General features: G+C 39.6%; 1 protein-coding gene across 4 annotated transcripts in view; it reads left to right on the top strand.

The window, feature by feature from the left end:
* The window catches only part of STIM2 (stromal interaction molecule 2), a 145,455-nt gene that overhangs the window by 45,766 nt on the left and 74,470 nt on the right, over window positions 1–25,219 (top strand). For 3 of the 4 annotated variants that reach the window (XM_048848667.2, XM_048848670.2, XM_048848669.2), the window contains exon 2: window positions 19,994–20,124. In XM_048848667.2, coding sequence (XP_048704624.2) covers window positions 19,994–20,124 — 131 coding nt within the window. Of the gene's footprint in view, window positions 1–17,852; window positions 17,929–19,993; window positions 20,125–25,219 lie in introns of those variants that run through there. The other variant, XM_048848668.2, reaches the window with a different exon arrangement.

Raw genomic sequence — 25,219 nt, 5'->3', positions numbered from 1 at the left:
AGTTTAATAAAGTCACATAAAATTCAGTGTTCAGTGAAATACTTGTTAGCTTTCTTAAAAATGAGCGCATATCAATAAAATAAACTATGGTATGTTTGGTGTCTTGGAACTGTCACAGTTAACAGCATATAGCAGCAATTGATAGGATGACATGCTGTGGAGTTGATGTAAGTGCAGTTACCTCTGAAAGCTATCAGATTTTAAAATTGTGTACCAAGTAGTTGAACACTGGAAGCCAGCTTTATCAGGAATCGCAATTAGAGTATTGTGTGGACTTAACAGATCTTAGTTTGACAGACCATATGTCCTCTTTGTTGATTTTACAGAGGTGGAGGGAGAGTTTAATATATGGAACTATGAAATAGGGCAGTTATGAGAAGGTGTGTGCTTGGTAAAAGATAAATGAGCGTATGACATCACTTTGTAATGATGTGGACATTTAGGGAACACCAGAAAACACTTTTACAGCCATGGCACCACATGTAACAGTAAGAGACAGTAAAACAAGAAATATCAAGGCCATTGTGATCTTTTCAGTGCTGTAAGGTTGCTTACATATTTTGTTACAAAGAACATGCAACTCTTAAAAATAAAACTGTATTTTCATTTGATGCTTTTACATGGATTCTAATTGTAATCTTACTGAAATGATACCTTCTGTGTAAGAGTTTAATTCCTGTATTTTTTTCAAATGAAAATGAGACCTAGTTGAACATGGTAAGCTAAATCACTGCAGCCCCATCTTACATATGCCTGTTTGCCTACATGTACTTCTTTAATAAAAGACAGGTGGATTTTTTGCTTTTAAAAAGCATACAGTTAAATCCTTTTGAAAATATATCAGAAATAGCAAAACCGTCTGTACTTCTCATTTGTATGAAAAAGGTAACACAGCAGAAATGCACGTCTCTGGTCAGATATGGCACTGTGCCCATTTTCCTCGTCTGAATGTTGTACAGAGCATATCGCAACTGGAGGTTTGTAATTCCAGATATCTGAGGTTTCCAGTTCCATTTACAGAATGTATCCAAGCAGACTTAAGTATCTGATAGCTGGTTTCTTTAAAAACCAGCTAAGTGCTCTCTCCGGTATATGTGAATATAACTTAAATATTGTTAGATGCCCATAAGGACATTCTAATAATGGGTGCTTAAAAAGAGAGGGAGAGAGAAAAAAATCCTTTAAACGTTAGACTGAAATTCAAACAAGCAGTATTTAAAAGAACTGAGTATTACAGTTTAGTACTCAGAATGTGATACTTCTTTACAAACAAATCAGTGAAAAGCCATGGTCCCTACTTTGGAAATATATACACTTTAAGATACAGGATGATAGGGAAGACGGAACATGGTGCAAGGCAAAGGGATGGCAAACAAGAGTTACAAATAAAAGATGTTTGGTGGGTCTGTAAATGTTTCTTACTGGTCCCTTGAAAGTCTTATACCAAGAAGTGTGGCATTTTCCCCCCTCACATGTGGTTAAGGGAATTGATGGTCTTGAGGGCAATATGGGAAAAGAGAGGGAGATGGCGGGGATTGACAGAGTATGAGAGAGACTGAAGGTGAAAGGGTTGGATAATGTATGGTGAGGAGGAAAACTGATAAGTGATAGGGTAGAATGGGGGCACAGACACACACAGCTGAGATACGTGGCTTGGCAAAATGAGCTGGGAAGGAATAGATGTCTCTGCAGGCCTAGCACTAAATGCCCTGTGGTTGTAGTATGGACTGCAGCAGTGATGGCCGGACCTCATTACTTTTATTGCTCTGTGGGGAGAATCTGCAGGGAAGGGCAGACAGTCTTAACCCACTTCTGGGTCCTGGTGGAGGCTGCCTTTAATTAGTGTTATGTGGTTTAAGTGTGTGCGTGCATATTGTTAGGGGGCTTATTCCTTCACCCACTTACTTCCCTGGTCCTTCTCGCATGAACAGAGAGCAACAATACCCGAAGTCCAAAGGTGCGAACAATTCGATGTTTATTGGGGTGAACTTCCAGCAAGCATGATTCCAGTTTCCTTCCTTAGTATCCTCCTTCCCAGCTCTGACACCACAGAGCCTTACGCCTGTGTCCCTGTTCCCATTCCTACCCTTAGCCAAACATGATTCTAACTTCCTTACTCCCATTCCCTGTTCCCATTTCCCCCTTTAGCAAAACATGATTCCAATTTTCTTACCCCCATTCCCTGTTCCCATCTCCCTTACCCACATGCCCATGCCCACCCCCACCCACACCCAGTCACTTCCTCATTGACTACAGATTATATAGTAAAACTTGAGTTCTGCTTAGCTATACCTGAACCAATCATTTTCCTGAAATTTAACTAACCAATCCTAACATATTGTAACATGATTATGTAACCAATTATATCCCACCACCTTAATTAGTTTACACCCAGCAAAATTAATTATACAGCAGACAGGAACAATCACAGGACCAGACAGAGATTATACAGACAAACAATAGCAAAGTGGAAACTATAATGACAAGACAATACAGAAGTGAGGGTTTCACATCCCAGCTATTGATAAGTGAGTTCTTGCCAGACGGGATGCTATCAAACTAAGTTTCCTTTTACATTTTCTAGGCACTTCCCTTTCTCTGGAGGTGATAGGAACTATCAGGACAGGATTGTATTCCTAACAGCCGAATAGCACCTTATTTCAGTGTGACTAGTTTGGAATGTGAGGATGTGACCGTTCGCTTCCCAGCTTATGGCTGCCTCTGCTGCTTAGCCAAAGGCCTTAGCCTAAGAACAGGGCCTCAGACTGTCACAGTAAGAGAAGGCCCTTACACTAGCAGACAGTGATTTTGATTCTTTCCTTTATATCTCTATCACTAGCCAAGTGATAAGAATACACCTAAATTCTTAAAGTACAGGCCTTTGCAGACAGGCCTGAATATCTATATCCTAACACATATTTTCACTCAGACTGATCATCTTTACTTTATGTACCTACCTGTCTTACAGACTTGGTTTAACAGGATGGGATAACTGGGATCTCAGTCTTTTGAGATGCTCACAAGATGACACTCCTGATCTGCCAAAAGAACATGCAAGTGGCTATCGTGTGGTTATTTGTTTTCAGTGAAAGTATTCAGTCATTGAGGCAACCCGTGAATTGCATTTCTGAATGTTCACAAATATTTTTTCTTAAAGAAGAGAAACTGCTCGAGCGCGGAAGTGGGAGTCAAAGTCAAGTGCTCAATTCTAATCCTGGCTCTGACAATGACTTGCTCTGTTACTTTGGGCAAGTCATTTAGTATCTGTTTCCCCATCTGAAAAATGGGGAAAACACAAACATCATCGACCCTCCTGACTCTTCTGAGAAATATTTTTTTTCAGTGCTTTGTAAATAAAGAACCAAGAATTGAAAATAAGTAGTTCATTTTAAAAGACAATATCTCTTGTTAAGCAGCATGGGTTGCATTACTGTATATTGTAAAAAGAAAAGGAGTACTTGTGGCACCTTAGAGACTAACCAATTTATTTGAGCATGAGCTTTCGTGAGCTACAGCTCTCATGCTCAAATAAATTGGTTAGTCTCTAAGGTGCCACAAGTACTCCTTTTCTCTTTGCGAATACAGACTAACACGGCTGTTCCTCTGAAACCTGTATATTGTAAAACCTTCATTTTATGTGTCAACTTATTGCTCATTAACTGGACTATGGCTAGATTCAGGTGTAGCACATTCAGGCATCCTGCAAGTTCACCTCAGTCCTGACATGCAACCCTAGTGTTTTTCCTGTCTTAGACTGATGGCAGTCACTCCACATCACACTAATTTTTTATAGAGATATTTATCCTTTAGACAAATGGGAGGGGGCTCTTAAGATATTGTCCAACTTCCTTTTGTTTGCGACCTTACAAGATTTCACTGAAGTATCTGGAAGTGGAAGTCAGCTAGTGCATTTAAACCATGCTATCGCCCAACCTTTATTTGACTTAAAGAACCACATATATTTTTGAGTATGAATCCTTCTTTAAAGGTGCCACAGGACTCTTTGCCGCTTTTACAGATCCAGACTAACACGGCTACCCCTCTGCTTCTTCAAAGAGCTTCACCTTTTGCTGATCAATTCCAGTTTTATGACTCCCCATATCCTAGGATGTGTGTCTTGTTTAAATGAACAGTTTATTATTTTATCAGTGTCTAGTTGGTCTGGGCACCAGAGATAGTGACTCCACTGTCTGACTTATATACTGAAGTCATTGACTTTTTCCTAAAATATAAACTTCTTATACTTACTGAGAGAACTGGACTCTTCTTCTTCAATGTAAAATGACTATTAAAAATAAAGGAGTATTAGACATTTTAAAGTAGTGAACTTGCAGAAGGGAGCATAAAAATCAGTGACTTTATGTGGAATTTTTAAAATTTATATCAAATATACTTATTTAAAAACTATTTAATATTAAATTTTAAATTGACAACCAATTTGGAGGCATAAAGTCAATATACGGTAATCTGTTAAAATAATTTAAATTAAAAAAAATAATATTAAGCAATGCGTGTTTGTTGCCAAGTTTTAAAGGAAGTCCAACTGCTGAACTGGTGGGTGGAAGTCATATGCTAAGCATCTGGAACCAGAGTTTGTTGAAGTGCTAAATCAGCTTTTGACAGCAGTAGCCTCTTCTGCAGGTAGGGAGAGAATATTTTCTTTTCTTCTGTGTATTCAGCTAGTTCAGTGACTAGTTCTTTCAGAGTTAAGAAACTAATTGGGATGTTGAAAGTGCAGGAAAGTTTTGTTTTCCTCTTCCAATCTATAAATAAAAACTACATGTGAGAAGATGAAATTTACTAGTTCTAAAGACCATCTTGAAGATGGTCACCAGAAACAATCAATTCAGTTCATGAACCTCAGATAATACAACTGTTTAATAAATCAGTTAGCTTTCAAGGCAAAACAAGTTTTGATAAACTTTCTCTTATGTATCCAGCACATTTAAGGTAGCTTTACTTAATTAAAAAATTTTAAATGCATTTTTAATTGAATTTGAATTTCCATCCAGTTAGAGCTTGACAAGTAAAAAAATCCATCTAGGATATGGAAAATGGTGTATGATGCATTTCTTAACATAATAAAATAAAAATTAAGAATCTGAATAAATGTAAGTTGAGCGCTATAAGTGCATATCTTTTTGGTTAGCAAAAAAAAGTACAAAATTTAGTATAAAAGAGATAGTGGCCATTAAAGACATGTTGATTTGCAGCTATCAGTAAGAATCAACATTTCTTTAGGAAAATAACTAAAAAGTACAAATGCAAAACAAGATTAAAACCAGTGATCTAAATCATGATTAAAATGGTGGTTTAAATCACTGAGATTTAAACCAAGCCATCCTGTTTGGCAGATGGTACTCTTGCTTTTCTAGAAAATAAGTTATATTAAGCTTTTGAGTTATAGTAAGCATCATGTGTTTTTAAAATATACATGGTAGGTCTGCAGTGCACTCTACAATACTAATATTGTAAAAATGAATCACTGTCTAAATGTTACAAATGTGTGGGTAATAACATAACTGAAATATTATTTCCTGGGGTACATATGAACACCTCACTTTTTAGAGGTCCTGGAAGCTTCCAGGTAGTACTCAAAAAAAATATCTGAGATGATGAAAATCCAGTGAGAGAAGGTGAACTGGGACCCCACTAGCAAGCCTGTCAGCCAAGATTATCACTAGAAAAATACCTGCAGCATATTAGTAAGAGCAAAAATGTAAATTGTGTAATCCAGAATTGGACTTGGGTGTTAACTACAGGATGGTTCATGCCTCTTCTGGAAGAGAAATGGGACTGGTGTCTTCTTAGCTAGTGCTGATGTGCAGTACTAAATCTGTGAATATTTATTCTCATATTAAACTTCCTACACAAACTACAGTATTTTTGTTAAGCATCAGAATTAAAACATGCTAATGTTGAATGGCAATACAATGAATATTTCAGAGGAGGTTTACAAATTTTAATATATTTAAGGCAACTGAATATATGAATTATATTTATGAAGGCCTGGGCATAGCAGTTTTGCTGTAAATATTAAAGGAAATTTACTGGTCTGTGCACATATGATTTAATGCTAATAAAAGCAAATATTTAAAATGCCTTTGCATTGATGGGTTGATTAAATCTTTCACTGTGTGTAGTGTATCATTTGTAGTTTGGGTTTTCATCAAATAGCTGTTTTTTTATTTGTCCTCTTCAAAAACAAAAGTAAAAATACATTCTGACAGTGTCTAGTTACCGGAACTCTGAGGGGTCTGCGATATCACAAGTGATGTTCGTAGGGGATTAAATTTGATTCCCTAGTGTTGGGACAGTTGTTAATACATGCCCTCGATCCACTAGTGTAGAAGACTAAAGTAATTCAATAATGCCAGTGATGTCATGCCTGATTCATTGATATAGGATATGATTATGAATCATGCATGAAAAGCAAAATACCTGAAAAAATAGATGGGCAATTAAAAGTATAATCTTCAGAATGTGAATTGTTATAGTTGTGTGAAAATGTTGCTATTAATACATGATTTAAATTGCTAAAGATGTCTCGAGTTAACTCTGATACTTACACACTATAATTTTTGACATTTTTTCATAGTTGCCCTTTTCAGTTATGCCTCAAAAAGTTTGTTTAAGATAATTTAGTTTTCATGAAAAGTTTCATAATTGGACTGATAAATTATGATTATACTGCATACAATTTTTATTAAAATTTAAAGTTCAGTTTATAAAGCTGGATCACATCTTAGTCAATCAAGTGAGTTTTCAGTACTTGAGACTTTGTTTTCAAGAATTAAATCCTTTTAGATGTTTTTGTTAATGTTAAGTAGTAGTGCATTAACTTCAAAAATTTTTACATGCTGAAAATTTAAAAAAAAAAAAAATTATCTGCCTGATCATTGTAGTGTTTCTGTTTTATTCTGGGAGCCTCTCTCCTCCAAAAAGATGGTTAATGGCCCACATGCCGTCTAGCTCCTGGATTTTACCCAGAAGGTGGGGTTTGGTCACATGATGGGATTTTGATGTGAGCTTCTGTTCAGTAAGGCTACATGTCAGATCACCAGAGCATACTTAATCTTTTGCATTTCAGCAGTGCCAGACCATGCACATTTCTAAGCAGGAAACTGATATTTTCTATCTAGAAAAACAATTGTAATTATGAGGAAGCTTGCTTGGAAAATCCCGTGGACATGTTTTCAGACATCCGGAGGTCACCTATAAATCATTTGTGCTTTCCTGACCAAATTAAGCTTAATTGTGTTAAGCAAGTGGTTTAAAATACCACACCTTTTTTCTTGATGTCTTTTATATTTGTGTGTGCCATAGAACAGTTTTAGGCTTGCATGATCATTTTTTATTCTACAGGATGGGAAGGAAACAAGTAATTATTGAATAGTGGAGGAGTAACAATCAGCTAAGTATTTGTCCTTTAAAAAAAAAAGTGGGGGGAAAAAGGTAAAAATTTGCTTGGATGTGCTTCACCCATTCATCAGTGATCAGTTTTATAAAGTGGTAGTGCTAGGAGGATGGCACAGGGTCAGAGATCCTTGGAGTAAATACAAGGCTGTAATTCAGTAGAACAGCTTTGCTGATGACATGTGGCTCACAAAGAACACAAGAGCTCCCAGTGTGAATTCAAAACCTCATATCTGGCCACTACAGAGCCATCTTCTACAGTGTATGAAATACAGTACAAAAATTACTTGAAATATTCCTGCTCAATTAGCAAATGAATGGATTTCAGAAATTATTTCAGTATTGTCAGTGAAAATCTTCTGTATTAAGATCAAAAGTCAGATATACTTTTAGTTTTTCTTAAGGCTTTGATTTGTTAGTTTTAACAGTACTGTAGAATTCATAACCCTTGTTGAGTCTTTATGTAAGCTCTCAGCGCACACCCTGTTTCACTCATATTCTCAAAGTATTTATTTTGAGCTGACCGTGCTTGCTCTTAGCCCAGAATGAGGGTTTTTTTTTCAAAAGTTTGTGAAAAATACACTCATCTGTTTGAATTATGTGAGCATGAAAAAGACACCTGACTTTCTGTGCTCAAGAGTAACTCAAACAGTTGTACAGAAAGTCTTAGAAATTGGCATTTGGCTGTTTCTTCAGGAGAAATCAGTCTGAGCTATGATATAATTTTAAAAATATTTTCTCACTTAGCTGTGAGTCCATACCCGTGCCTTGAACAGGGATCAAAACCAGCAGCAAGTGAAGATGTGAGCTAACCCCACTTAGTGAGTTTATCTCAATGTCAGTGTCTGTATTTAATGTCAGCATTAAAAGAGATGACTTTTTCTTCTTTTAATCAATTTTCCCAAACAAACTAAGGTTTCTAAATGTAAAAGTTAAGGTGCACATGTGATGCATGACCAGAAAGGGTTAAACATCCTACAGGATAAATGAGTCAAATTCAGCCCTTAAAGACATATGGGGAGATAATGTTTGTGTTTTTGTCTATTTACATATCTATTGGTAGAGGTCAACAACGTAATCAAACAGTCCCTGTCCATGCTTATTCTGTTAGTTCAGAGATCAAAAGGACATCTTAACTTTTAAATGAACTGTAAACATAAGATATTGCTGTATTCACCCCTCTGAAATATATAGCAAATCATCTGCGAATGGTGGAAAAACAGGCAATTGCCTGTGGATAATTACCGGTGATGCTTAGGAAATGGGTCCCCTTCAAAGTACCTATTGTTCGCTGAAGGACTCCAAGCTGTCACAAGAAGGCCTGAAACTGTATAAAGATGTTTGGGTTCCAATCCTTTTTATCTCAGATCTGCTTGAGGCTTCATGCAGGGGAAGCCTAAGCCATAAGGACCGAGATCTCAGTCGTGACTGGACCGCCCTGAATATAAACATTGGACTATAACCTATGAACTATTTCTGAAAGAACTCTTTTTAGGCTACAAAGCTCACCATCTCGGCTATGAATTTGAATCTCAAGAATTGTACTCAAGTCTATATGTATACTGATCTTTTAACCAATACCCTCTCTTTTCTTTTCTAATAAATTTTAGTTTAGTTAATAAGAATTGGCTGTAAGCATGTATTTAGGTAAGATCTGGAATATTCATTAACCTGGGAGGTAATGTGTCCGATCCCTTGGGATTGGTAGAACTTTATATGATTAAGATTTTTTAGTAATCCTCATCATATTTGACTTGGGTATCTGGGTGGAGGCCGGAGGCTGGGTCACTGTTGTTGGCTTCTGGATAACCAGTGAGGTACTATTGAAGCTGTTTTGTGCTGGCTTGGTAAATCTAAGTATTGGAATATCCACCAGCTTTGGGGATTGTCTGCCACATTCTTTGCAGTTCCCCCTAATTGAATGACCTCAGTTGGCTCCCCTGGGACTCCGGTCACAGCACATGTTATCAATTCACCCAATTTCTTATTGTCCATTAACTGGTTTAAAAACATATCTGATCGGTGCAACGTGAGTGATTTTAGTTTCTGTGGTAACTTTTAGTATTTGAAGACTCTGTGCCCTTAGCAAATTGTATAAACACTTTTTTGCTTAATTAAGATCTTTTTTAAAAGGAATATTTATGAAAAATCTCTTTTGTAAAAACTAGAACGGCGTCTTTAAAAATTAATATATAATTCTGCTTATTTCTCTTAATTCAAATTACATATTTTGGTTTCTAGATCCATACTTACGAATGCTGTTTTTCCCTGTGTGACTTACAAGTATTTATCCATTGGTTTGCCTTTTGGAGCTATTCTAACCTAGCACGTGTGTGTTGTGTTTAATAAAAATGTGCATCTTAAGAAAAAGTCTTCATGCTAATTTTCTGCTAATTTAAATGGACTCAAAATAACCAAAGGAATCAGACCACTTGTGGATGAGTTAACAATTTTAATCTTCCTATAATCACCATATCAGTCACCTGTGATAGATGGAGACATCAAAATGGAACAACAAATTTGAGTGCTGCAAGCATGTTTCCTTTAATGGGTGGGGGGGCGGGGGGAAATGTGTGCATTCAACGAGTATAGTCAAGGGCTAAAGTAAGGTGGGAGAGCAGAAAAGCAGGGGGAGAATTTCCTCCTCCTCCTCCCTGGTTGTGGAGAAACCATGCTTCTCTACAACTTCCCCTGCTCCCTTCCTCACTTGGAATGGTGAGTGCTCTCCCTCCTAACTCAGGGTTGTCTTATGGGGAATTTATTGCCAAATGGGGAATTTATTGCCAAAGAGCTAGCACACATTTAAGTTCACATCCTAGCTTACTGTGCACTAACTTCCCATGTAGACAAGTCCTTAGTCTACATTAACCACTGTGTACAGTAGTTAATTTGTTTTAGTGATGGTGAGCTTTTTCTCTTCCCCTTCCGCCTCCCCATCCTCCCCCCATTGAAGATCTTGAATTGAGCCTTTTGTTTTTGTCCAGCCAAGCATAGCTATGTGGGATCTTACTAAAGATTTAGTTCTTTATTAGGAAATCTGAGACCTTGTATAGATCTTCTGCCTTCTCCCTGTCAGAAATCCATGGGAAATAAGATGAATGAAGATGTGCACAAAAGCTTCCTCTTCTGGGAAAATGTTGCAGTACGTGCCTGAATGGTGTTAGTTCAGAAGAGTTGGGAGAGTCTATTGACCTGCTTGAAGGAGAAGGGCCTTTGCTGTAATTCTGTGTATTTTTCATAGCCGTGTCAAATCAAGTCCAGTAAATTAGTAATGCAGCAAGTGTAAAGTGGTAGGTTAAGGTGGTAGAACGAAAGCATTTTCAGACACCAGGTTTTTCTAACAGTGAGTAAATGTTTTCAATTCCTCTACAGTCTACTGGAAAGTTAACCATCTGTGCTATTTATACAAGGTGTATTTCTGTAGTTTAACCAGGAAAGACTTATTTTACTAGTTGGCTTTGCTAATGGGTAGTGTACTTTAGATTTCCACCACATAAATAATCAAATGCAATTTCAGCAACTATTTTTACACTTCTATTTAAATTACATTACTATTTAGGTCCTCAGAAAGATCTATAGGAGGTGGAAAGCAAGAGGGCTTAAAAAAATCCACTTACTTCCAAGAAGTGCCTAGTATTTTGTTTTGACATGAAGTAACAAGGAAGAGATATATAGCCTCATACTTTGTATGTCATGAGAGCCACACAACTTATAGAATAAATTTATGTATGTTTTGTGGAAGTTATATTGGACAGAAAATACTCGGATCTTTCCATTCAGAGAGATCAGTTTTCTATGTGCAAGGTTTATAGAAATGGCATACTTGTTGGTTTTCCTTAGAGTTGTCAGGATTGTCTTCCCTGATTGTACTAGATAACTCTTTATGGGGTTCAGATCAGTGGTGAGCTGGAGCCAGTTTGCACCGGTTCGCTAGAACCAGTTAAATTTAAAAGCCCTTTTAGAACCGGCTGTTCCGCGAGGGACAACCAGTTCTAAAAGGGCTTCTAAATTTAACTGGCCAACTCCCTGGGTGCTCCAGGGCTGGAGCACCCAGGGGGAAAGTTTGGTGGATGCAGAGCACCCACCAGCAGCTCCCCGCCCCAGCTTACCTCTGCTTCGCTTCCACCTCCTCCCCTGAATGCGCCGCCCCGCTCTGCTTCCCCGGCCCCCCAGGCTTCCCGTGAATCATCTGTTCGCGCGGGAAGCCAGGGTGGGCTGAGAAGCAGGCAGCAGCTTCGCACTCAGGCCCAGGGAGGCGGAGGTGACCTGGAGCGGGGAGGGCGCGAGGAGGGCTGCCCGCGCTGCAGCAGGTAACCCAGGGCGGGGGTGCACAGGGGAACCGCTCCCCGCCCCAGCTCACCTCCGCCACCCTGGGCCTGAGCGGGAAGCTGCCACCTGCTTCTCAGCCCTCCCCGGCTTCCTGCCGAACAGCTGATTCGCGGGGAGCGGGGCAGCATGTTCAGGACAGAGCGGAGGTGAGGTGAGCTGGGGCCAGGTGCGGGGCGGGGAGTTGCCGGTGGGTGCTCTGCACCCAGAAAATTTTCCCCGTGGGTGCTCCAGCCCTGGAGCACCCCTGGAGTCAGCTCCTAAGGCACCACTTTTGATGTGATCAGTAGGGGGAGCAGCCGCTCCCCTGCCCCTAGGAGCCAGAGGGACCTGCTGGATGCTTCCTGGGAGCTGCCCCAGGTAAGCACTGCCGGGACTCCCCACCTCGCCCCCCCCGGCATGTCCCTCTGGCTCTTAGGGGTGGGGTGGGCACCCACTACAGTGGCCCACGAGACCCTCCTGCCCAGTTCTGGGGGCAGTCAGGGGACAGAGGAGGGGGGTGGATGGGGCAAGGGTCCGGGGGAGGGGAGACATCAAGGAATGCAAGGGGTTGGATGGGGCAGGAGTCCCGGGGGGCAGGGATGGGCAACGATCCCCTCGTGGGGTGAGGAGGGAACTGGTGGTTAAGATTTTGGCAGTTCATCACTGGTTCAGATGTATATTGGGAGCTTTCTCAGAACTAAACTGAAAGAGTGAGGATACTGACTGTTCAACAAAGACTTAGTTTCTCTAAAGATATCATTAGGCGTGTTTAGAATTGTGTGTTAAGAAACAAGTGTTTAAAATATCATCCTGAAAATGCCCTTTCAGTTGCTCATCTTTCAGTCCATTGTGATGTCATAAATCCTCTAGTTTGTTAATAAAATTCCTGAATGGAGATTAATTTCTAATGTAACATAGTAGACATGCTAAGGTTTTCAGTCTTTAATACATAATTGACAGAAATTAGGGCACAAACCCAAGTGTTTTTACATTCCTGGTCACTGTAAGGCGGAATCTTGTTGTATTGATCAGGAAGATGCGAGTTATTTCTGTAATTATTTGTGCTTTTTTTTTTCCTTGAAAATCTTGTCCATCTGGTTGCTTTCATGTTTTTAAATGACAAGACATGCTGCTGCATTAGACTGTCTCATTTGTCATTTAAATAAATGTCACAAGTGACACAGTTGTCAAGTTAAAATTCTGTTCTGTGCAGCTTGCTTGCCATACGGGGGTGTTTAATAATTAGATGTAGGAGTGGGGTTGCTTTTGGCAGTATTTAATAGGAAATGTGAGTGAAGGTCCTATGGCAGAAAAGGAGTACTTGTGGCACCTTAGAGACTAACCAATTTATTTGAGCATAAGCTTTCTTGAGCTACAGCTCTTAGTCTCTAAGGTGCCACAAGTACTCCTTTTCCTCTCTTTATCATGTGAGGATTTGAGGTGAGGGGCATGAGAACATATTTTTGTTGAATTGCCACTTTGAATACCTGTTTCAAGTGCCACATGGTGAGTCTTTAAAAGCAAAACAGCTTAGCTTTCTTCGGTAATATCAAATAACCAGTATTGTGCCAGAATATCTGGGCTTTTCAGCATGTATTCTTTTGTCTTCAGACTCACTTCCTGCTGTAGCATTTTTCTATTCAGCTGTTGTATTGTCTTTTTTAAGTCTGTTTTAATTGCTAGAAGGAGGTATCTTAGTGTTTAGCTGGTGCTGTATTTAAGGTACAATCTACAGAACTGAAGCAGGAGGAAAGAAAATGGGAATGTCATTAGCAGAAAACCATATGAAGATGCAGACAGGCTTTGGCATGAGGAATTCTTGTGAATCCATACCCTCTCTGTGGAAAATGCAAAGAAATCCCACTTCTCCATCATAGTGACCTGTAAATTACGCCCTGCTGAATTGTTTTTGAACCTGGTTTACTTTATTCCAGGATGCCTGCACTCAGCTACAGAATTTAGCACTTTTCACTGTGAAGAGTACTCAGCCTACTTCTGTGGAAAAAATCACCCACATCTCAGATTGCTTCTCTGGAAATCAGGAGCATAAAAATGACAAATCTGAATTCAGCCTATTCGTAGAGAAGGATATCCTAGAAACCCTTAAAGACATCCTCTGTGACCCTGATCCATGCCCTTTTCCTCCCTGTGTGTGCCCACAAAAACAGGATCATAAACTAGCCAGTACTTAAGAAACCATTGTTAAATGTGGCCACTCTCTCCAAATACTGCCTAATACTGTACTGAACTTCCCGCTTATAAGCAAACTAATTGAGAAGCTTGTCTGTCCATATCCTGACCCCTTTCAGTCAGGTTTCAGTACAAGACATTGAACAGAGAGGGCACTGATGGATGAACTCCCCTTGGCCATGTGCATCACACTCCTATTGTTGAACTTCTCCACAACATTTGACATGACTGCAATTTTATTTTAATATCTCGATTCTCTGTCCTCAGAGATTTTTTTCTTTCTGAGCACCCCCCCACCCCCAACATGCTATAAAAACTACACAGCCCACCTGTGCCACAATAACTGGTTTTCTGCATATAAAAGCCAGGGCCGGTGTTGGGGTAGCAAGCAGGGCAATTGCCTGTTGCCCCATGCCCCAGGGGCCGCTCTGAAGCTGGGATTTGGCTCCAGCCCACGGTGGCAGAGTTCAGGGCCCAGAGCTTAAGACCCATATGATGGGGCTTCAGCTTTCTGTCTTGGGCCCCAGTGAGTCTCATGTTGGCCTTGCTTGGCGGACCCCCTGAAATCTTCTTGAGGCCCCCCCAGGGGATCTCGGACCCCTGGTTGAGAACCAGTGCTCTGAGCCAGGTGGGGTAAGTGGTCGCAAGTGTTCTCTGCTGAAGACCTTTCAACAGCTTGAGGGAAGAGGATCCCAAGATGCTTTACCCATGTTTTGGGGGCCTAAAAGTCTACCACTGGATAAAGAGGCTCTCCTATGCTGAAAGTCTTTAGCTTCTGCCAAAAGAGGGGGTGAGGAGAGTTTGACAGTCTTAACTCTGTTTTTTTGTGGAGAAGGGTTGGAATGGCTGGCGGGCTTTTTTCCCCTGTTCAGCTCTGCGAAGTTCTCCTGCTTCCTGTCTTTTATGAGGAGGAGTTCTTTGCAGAAGTGGGACCCTACCCATTCCACAGGAGGATGACTAACTTCACGCTGAGCCAACAATCACTGTAGTCCTGCTTGTGTAGACTTGGCTCTAAAAACCTCACCAGTCAGTAGCTCTCCAGTGGGCAGGGTTCTTGAAGCCCTGCTTATATTTTGTTGAATTTGTTCTAAGCTAGAGGAAACCATGCCCCAAGGGGGAAAGGCTGAGTGGAGTTTCCTTTAGCAGAAACTGGCTCAGTTTGGAGTAGAATTTTGTGTTTGTGTTCTGCAGAAACCCAAAACTTACCCCACTCTGGTAAATGAAAAGCCAGATATCAAAAGCATGTTTTCTACGTACTTTTTAAAATGCATTAGGGAATATTTTATGAGGCCACATGAGATCTGTTCTTTTGGTGTAGACATTGAAAACTAAAGAACAGATAGTGTGTGTGCACTGGAATGGTCCAGTGATTAGGGCACTGGAGTAGAACTTGGGAGACCTGCCATCAAGTTCCTGCTCTGCCACAGACTTCCTGCATGATCTTGAGCAAGTCACTTAGCTTCTCTGTGCCTCAGTTCCTCATCTGTACGATGGGGATAATGACATTTCCCTGCCTCACAGGCATGTTGTGAGGATAAATACACTAAAGATTGTGAGGCACTCATACTATATGATGGGTGTGTGTGTAAGTACAGGATGATAGTTTTTGAAAATGATACTCTCAAATACTTGAAACTAGCAATGGAAGGTGTACTCATTCTGCCTGATTTCTAATCTGTACTGATATCATGTCTTCAGAAGTTCAGTTTATATTGCTTTTTGGAAGGAAAAGAGTGCAAGGAGCGTGGAGAGAGAGGGAGATTCTAATGGGAAACTGGTGTGTCTCTGACTGATGTCACTTTAGCTTTAACTGTCTTTTAAAAAAAAAAAAACACACCCTGAATCACCTTTGGAAAAATAAGATCTGCCTGAATTTCAGTAAAGATTAAAATTAGTTCAGTGTGCACAAAGTCTGCCTGCCTCTTCTTGAAACAAATCCAAATACTAGATTAACACCCCTAATTTATTGCCAGACCTATTACTGTGAAAATGGCCAGTTAGGGGCCCACTTGCCTGAAGAATTCCCTGTGGTAGGAAGTAGGCTGTATGGTACATTTCCTACTGCCCAGAGATAGAAGACATAGTTACTCAGTGACTTGTGGCAGATGGAGGGATCATTTCAAAAGGCTTCTGCCAAATACATTGACTCATTGAGCCATAAATTGCAATAGTTTTAAAGTTTAATCTTTTATTGACAAATTTCCTCCTTGTGATGTATTTCCTTTTAAAATTTCTCCCCCAGTTTCTCCACCAAAAAATGCCACAGCTGTATGGTAGCTTCTAAGTACACTTTGTGCAGACTTACTCCACATTACTTCAAATGAGTACAGTTTTACTTGTGGTTTTACTGGCACTACCAGAAGGTTAATGGCAAATTCAACTTCGAAGTTGACAAAAGCTTGCTACCTAAATGGTTTTCCACCATTTTTTTGTATGTGGACTCCCTTAATAAATTAAAAAAAAAAAAAAAAAAAAAGTCAGACCTCTTTGGAAATCTTATATAGTCTGTGGACCCTCAGGGTTCCAGGACCACAGGTTGAAAATCACTGACCTAAAATATTTGACACCATTCCTTTAATTCTTCACATTAGTACAATTTGGGATTAAAAGTAAAGATGTTATTGTAGAAACATGACTGCATGTCCTAGTAGGCCAGAGAAATTGGTCCATACAAAAGCCAGCCTTATCACTAAAGTGTGATGGAGGGTTTTAGAACTCAGATGATTCCACCTTTGACACTCTGGATCCAGATAGGAAAGGGTTAAAACCAAGGTAGCTTTGCAACACCTTATTGCATTCCACACCTTTTTTTTAAAGGTTTCTGCTGTACTTTAAGATAAATGAGGAAGAAAACCTCCATTTCTACGAAGTTTGATAAGCTCCTACCAAGAAGTCACTTGATATTAATTTCAGGTTAAATTTCTGCCTTGCAAACAAACACCAAAGTAGAGCTTATCCATGTGCATACTAAAAAATTTTCAAAGTTGTACCTGATTACTCAGTTTTTCCAAATGAATGGCTTTACAAGGTCTGAACCAGATCTGAAAATCCTTTTTAAATTGTTCTTTTATCTGTTTCCAGAATAGTATTTAGGCGAGTGATGTGTATCTAAAGCGATCTGAAGTGTGCTGTCAGTTAGGGAATGGTACTTCTAATTTTTTCTATATAAAAATAAACCTTGAGATCAGACTGATTTTGTTCAGACTATTGTGTGTCTTTTCTTTTCAACCAAGACATGGTTCAACTTCATGTTCCTCACTGCGAAAAGCAAACAGGAACTTGATCTGCTCTTTAATCTGAGGGAAGTATCAAGTGTTCCCTTGGTCAGAGCTCAGGACATGTGAAGCACGGGTCGGCTATTTGTTTTTCTCTCTTAATAAAAGCTGTTGTGTCTCTTAAAGTATACATGAAAAGAGGCATATTTACATGCATTACATTCTCAGAGATATTAAGAAGCTAATCAACCTGAGTACACAAAACTTTGGGATCAGAGTAAAGCTTTCTAGAATGAAAAGATAAGTTTTGGGTTTTTTTTTATCTACTCGGCAAAACGTTAAAAATGTTTTATGGGTGGAAACTGATAACTATGTGGCCAAATTAGTCAAGGCTTGGTTTGTTTCTACTTGAGTAGGTTAGCAGGTGTAATTAAATATAGATCCGTCACTCAAACACACTTCTGCACTACTTACTCTCTTTTTTACCTGTTCTGATTTTCTTACTCATGTGGCTCTCTTTTTACTTTCAATTAGAAGAAAAGACGCGCCAAGCAGACGTAACATTGTAATGCAAAAATTATTATTCTGGTCTATTAGATTTCTCTCTTTATCTGAGATAGGGAAGAAAAGTCAAGGTGCATTTGTAGCAGTATGCAAAAAATAGCAGTAGTGCACACGGTTGCCTTGCTGACTGGCTGATGCTGTGGTATAAATTGCCTGTCTTTTACAGGCGAAGGGCCGGGGACAGGAGCAAGAATGGAAACCTCTTCCCTTACTATTTGTAGCAAAAACTTTCCAGGTGGGTCATAGATTTTGGAAGGCAAGTTATTACATTAAGCACTCTGCATAACATCTTTTTATTTCATAAATGTCATTGTTAGGACAAAGGTTTCAAGGCTGTCAATTTTTGTATAAACTAACCCTATTCTTCAATGAGACAAAGGCTGCCAAATAAAATCTGGGGATTTTTGTTTGTTTTTTGGAAAAAGGAGCAGGTTATTCTGACCAGCTTCTCATTCTCTGCACTGCAAAACTGAGCACTATGTGGTGAATCAGTTTGGCCTGTTGTTGAGAGCTAAAAAGTGATTTCTCATTGTTTAAAACTTATGCTGAGCACTCCTGTCTACAGTCATCACCTAGTTAATGCAGCTAGTGTTGAATTTCACTGTGACTTCAGTGGATCCTCTTCATTTACTGTCACTGTTCGGAATTTGATAGCAGTTGTATATAGTCTCACTCCTTGTCTTGTCCCATCTGGAATTCCAGAACAGACATGCACAATTATTAGTGGGATGCAGGACAGTTTGGACATCTGAGCTACAAAAGAGGGAGGTATTGATGCTTAGCTAATCGTAGTCCTGGTAAGGTAAATTGTTCAAATACATTCCCTTCTCTCTTGTTCTATAGCTCTATGATGTGCCAAGCCTTTTGTCATTGACTTTGTTGCTCCTCTTTCTAGCAATGTTACCATAGAGCTTAGAAATAGAGGCTTTTGTAATTTACGAGGAGGAGGTCAGTTTGGATGCTCCAAACCTAGTTAATTCTTCCCCTCATGGACTGTTGTCACCTTTCAGTGTATTTGTGTATCACCTTTGACACTCAAGCAAGTGAGCGTGTACTGTTTTCTTGGTAGCTGTGTGAAAACTTTTGTAGTACTTTAAGAAACCATCTGTGGCAAATGTTCACATGCTACTACGTTTGGATTGATGTGTCTCATTTATATTGCTGAAGGAACTGAGTGCCCAGCTGCTCTGTACATAGTAACCTTCAACTCAGCATAGCACTTCATCGTGTTTTTAATGGTGAGGGAGGGTGTTTCACTTGTCTTTTTGTTCAAGTTTTGGTGCCTAGATTATGCAATGATGGGTGCATTTAAATGTATGAAATATTAACAACCAGCTGATAGATATCCATAAAGGATCTAGTACAATACACTTAGCTAATAATGGCCAGTTGCTATGAGACGTGGGGTTTTTTTTAAGAACAGGGTCTGTTGGTATGGCTTCATTCAGGCATTTGAATCTCTGCCCCTTTCCCTACACCTGACACAAGGAGAGCAGAGCACCCTGTGCCATCAACAGGGCTACTGAAGCAGTGACAGGGAAAACCAAAATGTATGATGTATAAACTGGAGTTTTCCTTCCACAACAAGTTGCTGTTTCTGAAATGACTGTACAGGGCTACCAAGTGTTGTACACAAGGTGTGGCTTGAGTTTTTTCTCCCTGACATGTCCATGTCTTGTTTCCTTTCATTGTAGCCCTTCTGGAATAGCCAATATCCACTAGGCATATGGATATTTAGCAGGCTTTCCTGTTCACTTAACCTTTTGTGGACACCAGGACCTGATGTGAAGCCATAACTGCAGAATTAAACTTAGTTACTACTCTTTCTTCTCCTCTTCCTTTCTCCTTGCTGCCTGGCAGAAAAATGGGTGAGGCAGAGGAGGCAGTGGCTCCACTGGCTGTTGCAGTGATCTGCCTGAGGGTGGGGGAGAGAAGGAAAAGGTGGTGAGCGTACTGAAGGAAGAAAGGAGTATTGGAGGAGGGGAAACAAACTACCCTTTTTTCTCAAGGAGATATGTCCCTCCTCTTTTTCCTTCTCCTCCCTATAGGAGTTCACTCATTTTTCCTGCAAGAAATGTCCTTCAAGAAGCTCCCAAAACTCAGCATCTATGACTATAGGTGTCTACAGTCAAGCCACGCAGAATGTCTGTATTAAAACGATAAAGGCGTGCATTTAGTTTAATATTTAAAATTGAAGCAGTAACTCAGGCTCTACTTCCCCAAAGAGGGGAAAAGCCACTTTCTTGGTTGGGAATTGACATTTCAAGACACTAAACTAATGCTTGTTTCTTGTCCTTCAGATCCCTATAGTTCGCTGAGTCCACCATGCTTTACTGAGGAGGATCGATTCAGTCTGGAAGCTCTCCGCACGATCCACAAGCAAATGGATGATGACAAGGATGGTGGTATTGAAGTAGATGAAAGCGATGAGGTAGGTGGAGGCCTCAGTTGTTTCCATTTGATATATTTTTGTCTCAATTTAAAATACACCAGAAATAGTACCTTTGAAGTAAAACTTCTCAGTGACGTGATTTGAAAATGAAGCTTGTTTCTAGAGTTGTGTAACAAGGATTGTCATCCTTTATATTGGCCCATTATAAAGGAAGTAAGAGGAACAGTAACGTTGTCCATATAATGTTAGGCATGAGGATGGGGAAAAAATCATGTTAGGCAAATGATCTCAATCCTGCTTGTGATAAAGTCAATGGGAGTTGACTGGGCCCCAAAAGGATTTAAAAAAAAAAAATCTAATTTTTATGTTTCTAAATTGTTGTTGATGCATAGAAACTTATAAAGGACACTAAGTATTTTCCTTTTCTGCCTACCTCACTTACTTCCTCATGGAGTGAATCCCAGGAAGTAAAGAATGCTACTCTCCTGTTCATCTAAGGTCAATTCCAGTTGCTTCATCCTGTGGAATGATGTCTCTGACCCCTTACATAGAGGGGTATGAGAAGATGTCTTGTTTTCTTTTCTTAACACCAAATTCCCAATGTGTCTTTACTTCCATGTTTGTGTATGGGTGGGAAAGAAACCACTCTTGTTTCATGGCAGGCTACCAAGGCCTTGTCATAGTTGACACAAGCAGTTCGTTGTCCATATCACTCTCCATTCCTGTGTGGCTTCAAGGGCTTGATGGCCTGAGAGTCCAACATTGGAACAGACTTGATGAACCCATATAATAGGGTATCTGCCTCTGGGCGGCCTCCACTTCTGCCAACCGAGAATTTTATCCAGGATGTTGCAAGCCGTCCAGAGAATGGTTTTTGCCACAGTGTTTTGTGGCATTCTCATGATGTCCAAAAAGCGTAAGATGCCATCTTCGAACAATGGCCCCAGCAGTCTGTAGACTGGAGCGACCGTTAACATCTGAATTACAAATTAAGTCATTCCACTTTATGCTCATCTTAACTGGCAACTCTGTATTCCTTTCCTTAACTCCTGAGGACATAATTGCCCATGACAATTATTTAAGTTTAAAATGATAAAATTTAGAATTAATAGTTTTTGAAACGTTTCTTGATTCATATGAATATGAGGAATAAGGAATATGAGTATAAGGAATGTCCTGGTACCTGAATCCAGGACTTTCATTTCACAAAGGCATGGAGTACAAGGGAAGGAATAGTCTATTTCGTACCATTATATGTAGCCAAAGTTTTTTTATATTATAATATACATTTAATTATATTGTAATGTGTTGGTCTGTAAACCAGAACACTGGTGGCACACTGAGACTTCTAAAATACATTCCAATACTGTTGGGATTCATTCCTGACTTCCATTGTGCTTGTGATATGTAAAGCTGCAGAAAAATAAAGGAAATACAGACATATTTATTGGTGGGGAAACAGCAGAATTTTCTGCATCATAGATAATCAAGCCAACCGTTCTGGGAACCAATGGAGAATTTTCAATGTTCCAAGATTCACAAATTCAAAGAATTTTCCATAGAAGTGTCAAACCAAACCATAGCAGCTGCTCTGTTATTGTTGTTGGAGTGATAAGGGTAGAAAATACACGTGAGGTCTCCCCAGAACTATGCAGGATAAAGAACAGTGCATGATGGTCATGATAGATAGGCTACGGGAATGTGAAGTGAAACTCTTTACACAGAAGTGAAATTTACTATACACTGAGTGCTGTCAACTACACAGAGCAAGCTGAAAATGCATTTTTTTCCTTTTTATTTCAGTAATCTAAGATGTTACTTGTAACTACAGTAAGGGCAGAACAGAGTCTTATTTTTAACCATTTTTGTGTGTGAACATGAGACTGGATAAAATACACCTGTGCAAATATTTACTAGCACAACCAGTTTTTTCTGTGAGATGTTAATATGTTGAGCAGAAAACCGGGAAAAAGTTCTTTGTAAAATAATATATGTACGAGGAAGTTGAATCAAAATTGTAACAAAGTAAATAAAAATGTATAGATCAGTGGATTTGTTTGTGGCAGTGAGAAGCTATAAAATCTGGTCAACTGCTCCCAGCTTAATTTATAGAAATATTTATAGTTTTTGAACTTTAGTCATTCACTTGACTCCATTGAAATTGCAGTAGATTGCCTGTTTGAAATTCTTTAGCCACACTGGCTGTGTTGAAGACATAACTAGGGCCCTATCAAATTCAATCCATTTTGGTCAATTTCACGGTCGTAGTATTTTTAAAATAGTCAGTTTCATGATTTCAGCTATTTAAATCTGAAATTTCACAGTGTAATAATTTTAGGGAGAAGTTGTGGGAGACGGGGGTCACAAGGTCATTGTGTGGGGGGCTGCAGTACTGCTACCCTTCTGCACTGCTGAGCAGCTGGAGGGTGGTGGCCGGGAGACCAGCTCGGAAGGCAGCGCCACAGCTAGCAGCAGCGCAGAAGTAAGGATGGCCTGGTATGGTATTGCCACCCTTGCTTCTGCGCTGCTGCTGGCGGGGCACTGCCTTCCGAGCTGGGCGCCTGGCCAGCAGCCACCGTTCTCTAGCCACCCAGATCTGAAGGCAGCGCGGAAGTAAGGGTTGCAATACTGTGACCTTTCACTAAAATAACCTTGTGATTTCCCCCCACCCCTCCCGCAACTCCCTTTTGGGTCAGGCCCCCAAATTTGAGAAACACTGGTCTCCACTGTGAAATCTGTGTAGTACAAGGTAAAAGCACACAAAAGACCAGATTTCATGGTCTGTGACGCGTTTTTCATGGCCGTGAATTTAGTAGGGCCCTACTCATAACCCTTTTCTCTTTAACACTTCCTGTTGTGTGGAAGCATATGTACTGATGTTTGTAGAACATAGCCACATCAGAGCTATATTTGATTGAAAGCTGCCAGGCTGCGCACAAGGGATTTGACTAAACAGCAGAACGATAGATTATATTCTGGTTCATGCTGCATGGTTTCTGCTTACAAAAAAGCCTCCTCAAAGGGCAATAAGTGTGTTTTATTTTGTTATAAAAAGCTACTGTAAGTTATCAGGAAGTGGAAAATTTAATACTGAAAAGTAATGTTCTGCTAGTTCACGTTCCATGGTTAATCAGAGAAATTAACAAAATTAGTTTTTCACCAAGAAAACATTCACTTAAAAAATAAATAGGGTTTGAATTAGGTAATTTTTAAGGGAGGGAAAGCAGAACGGTTTAAAGTAGAAGGGTTGTTGTTAACACTATATTTTCTTTCTAACTTGCAGAAACAGGCCTGTATTTAAAAAGAACACTTTCAGTAAGGATTCCGATTCAGATTTCCTGTCCGTAGACCATGTATTACTCTTTGTCTCCTGCTTTTACACTTTCTGCTGTAGTTGTTTGCTTTTCTTTATGTACACAAAGTCTCACTTGTGTGATATCACTGTAGGGAACATTCCTGTATTCAAGTTGCTGCTTTTCCCTTAGTATACTGAGAAAACGTTAATTTGATTACTGTTACACCATACATAGCTGAAAACTTCTCAACATTTCTAGTATAAACCTTATTTTTCAGGGATTCAAAATTTAACCCTAACAATTTGTAAGAGGAAGAAATTTAGCATAAACCCTTCTGGGGAGGGAATCACCATTATCTACGCATGGAGAAGCTGTCTGATACTGAAGGGCTCTAATCTATCAGGGCTGTTATCTAGGAAGTCGGACTAAGTGATCATATAGTTCTTTCTTGCCTTAAAAGTCTGAAATTTCTAACACCTCTCTAGTTTTTGGTAGACATTCACAGTATTTTGAGCTCTTGTCTGAGTAACTGTTCATGTGTTTGAATCCTCTTTCAGTGCATGTCATCATGCTACTGAAGAATCATGCTGAATTTTGCTGGTTATAAAATGGTATCAGGGATATGTGGTTCTTCCCACATCTGGTGAATAAAGACTTCTGTAATAACATAGATGTGCACGGTGCTTAACAAATAGAGAAAGTAAGTAAGTAAGGGCAAGTTAAAATGAGAGTGGTAGGGGAGATAATGATACAGGGGGTGGGTAGGAGAAAGGAAGGATATGGGAGAGGACTTTATGAGTACGCAGTCACTTGGGCAGGCTAGTGTGTATTTCCTGTCTGTGCTCTAGAGACATGTCAGATTTAGCTTTAGTATTTTTTGTTTTTCCTGTTAAATCTGTTAGTCAATTAGTGTTATTTGCACTCTAAGTCTCTTTAAAGTTACGGGCTTTGAAAAGAAACTTAAAGGAGAGCTTGATGCTTAGTGGATGGAGTTGATAAGGTGACTCCAGCCATAGAGTGCAACAACTTTTGCACCTCAGACATCAACAAACCCCATATTGTTTACCCCATATGGTATACCTTTGTTTATGATGGAGGCACAATCAGTAAGAGATGCATGGATTTGCAATTTTTAATATTTAATTTTCCTCTTCTTGGCTTCCAAAGAAGCTCTGGATAGAAATGTCCCATCAATATCTAAGTAAACTCATAATGGAATCTTGTATTCCATCCGTCAATCAAGAACATCGACAGCTGCTTCTTGATATTTTTTTTTTTAAATTCCAAAACATTTAATTTTAAGAAAAACCCTGGGCACTACCATACAAAAGGGCATGTCTCTAGTCACACTAAGTACTGTTCTTTGTAAGAACTTCAGGTAAATCACTTAATGCACCTCTTTGAATTAGGATTGCTTTTCAAACTTACGTATAGCTTTTGTAGCATGTGAAACTTGGGTGCTTAACAGTGTGGATGTACCCCTTTAACCAAGTCTTTTATCTGAGTAGTAATAGTTGTTGATAAATTAATGTTTAATTTGTGGCAGTGCCTAACAACTGCAACTAGGTTTGGGCTCTTTTTGCTAAGTGCTATACAGACAATACAATAAATGACAGTCACTGCCCCAAAGAGCTTATGGTCTAAGACAAGATTTAACAGGTAGTTGAGGCGAACAGTGGCAGGGGGGATGAAGGAGATGTGGTAATATAATAGGATGTGCAGATATTTAGCCAGTCAGTAGTAGCGATCACAACTCTCCACATGCCTATCAGATTATGTTTTGTGGACGGAAGAGATGTTTTGATTGCTAACTTGAAGGACGACAAAGTGGTGGCTTA

The sequence above is a fragment of the Caretta caretta genome, chromosome 4 (genome assembly GCF_965140235.1).
Source record: "Caretta caretta isolate rCarCar2 chromosome 4, rCarCar1.hap1, whole genome shotgun sequence".
Lineage (NCBI taxonomy): Eukaryota > Metazoa > Chordata > Testudines > Cheloniidae > Caretta > Caretta caretta.
Note: the sequence above shows the minus strand (reverse complement) of the source record. Positions and strands in the feature narration are given on the sequence as shown.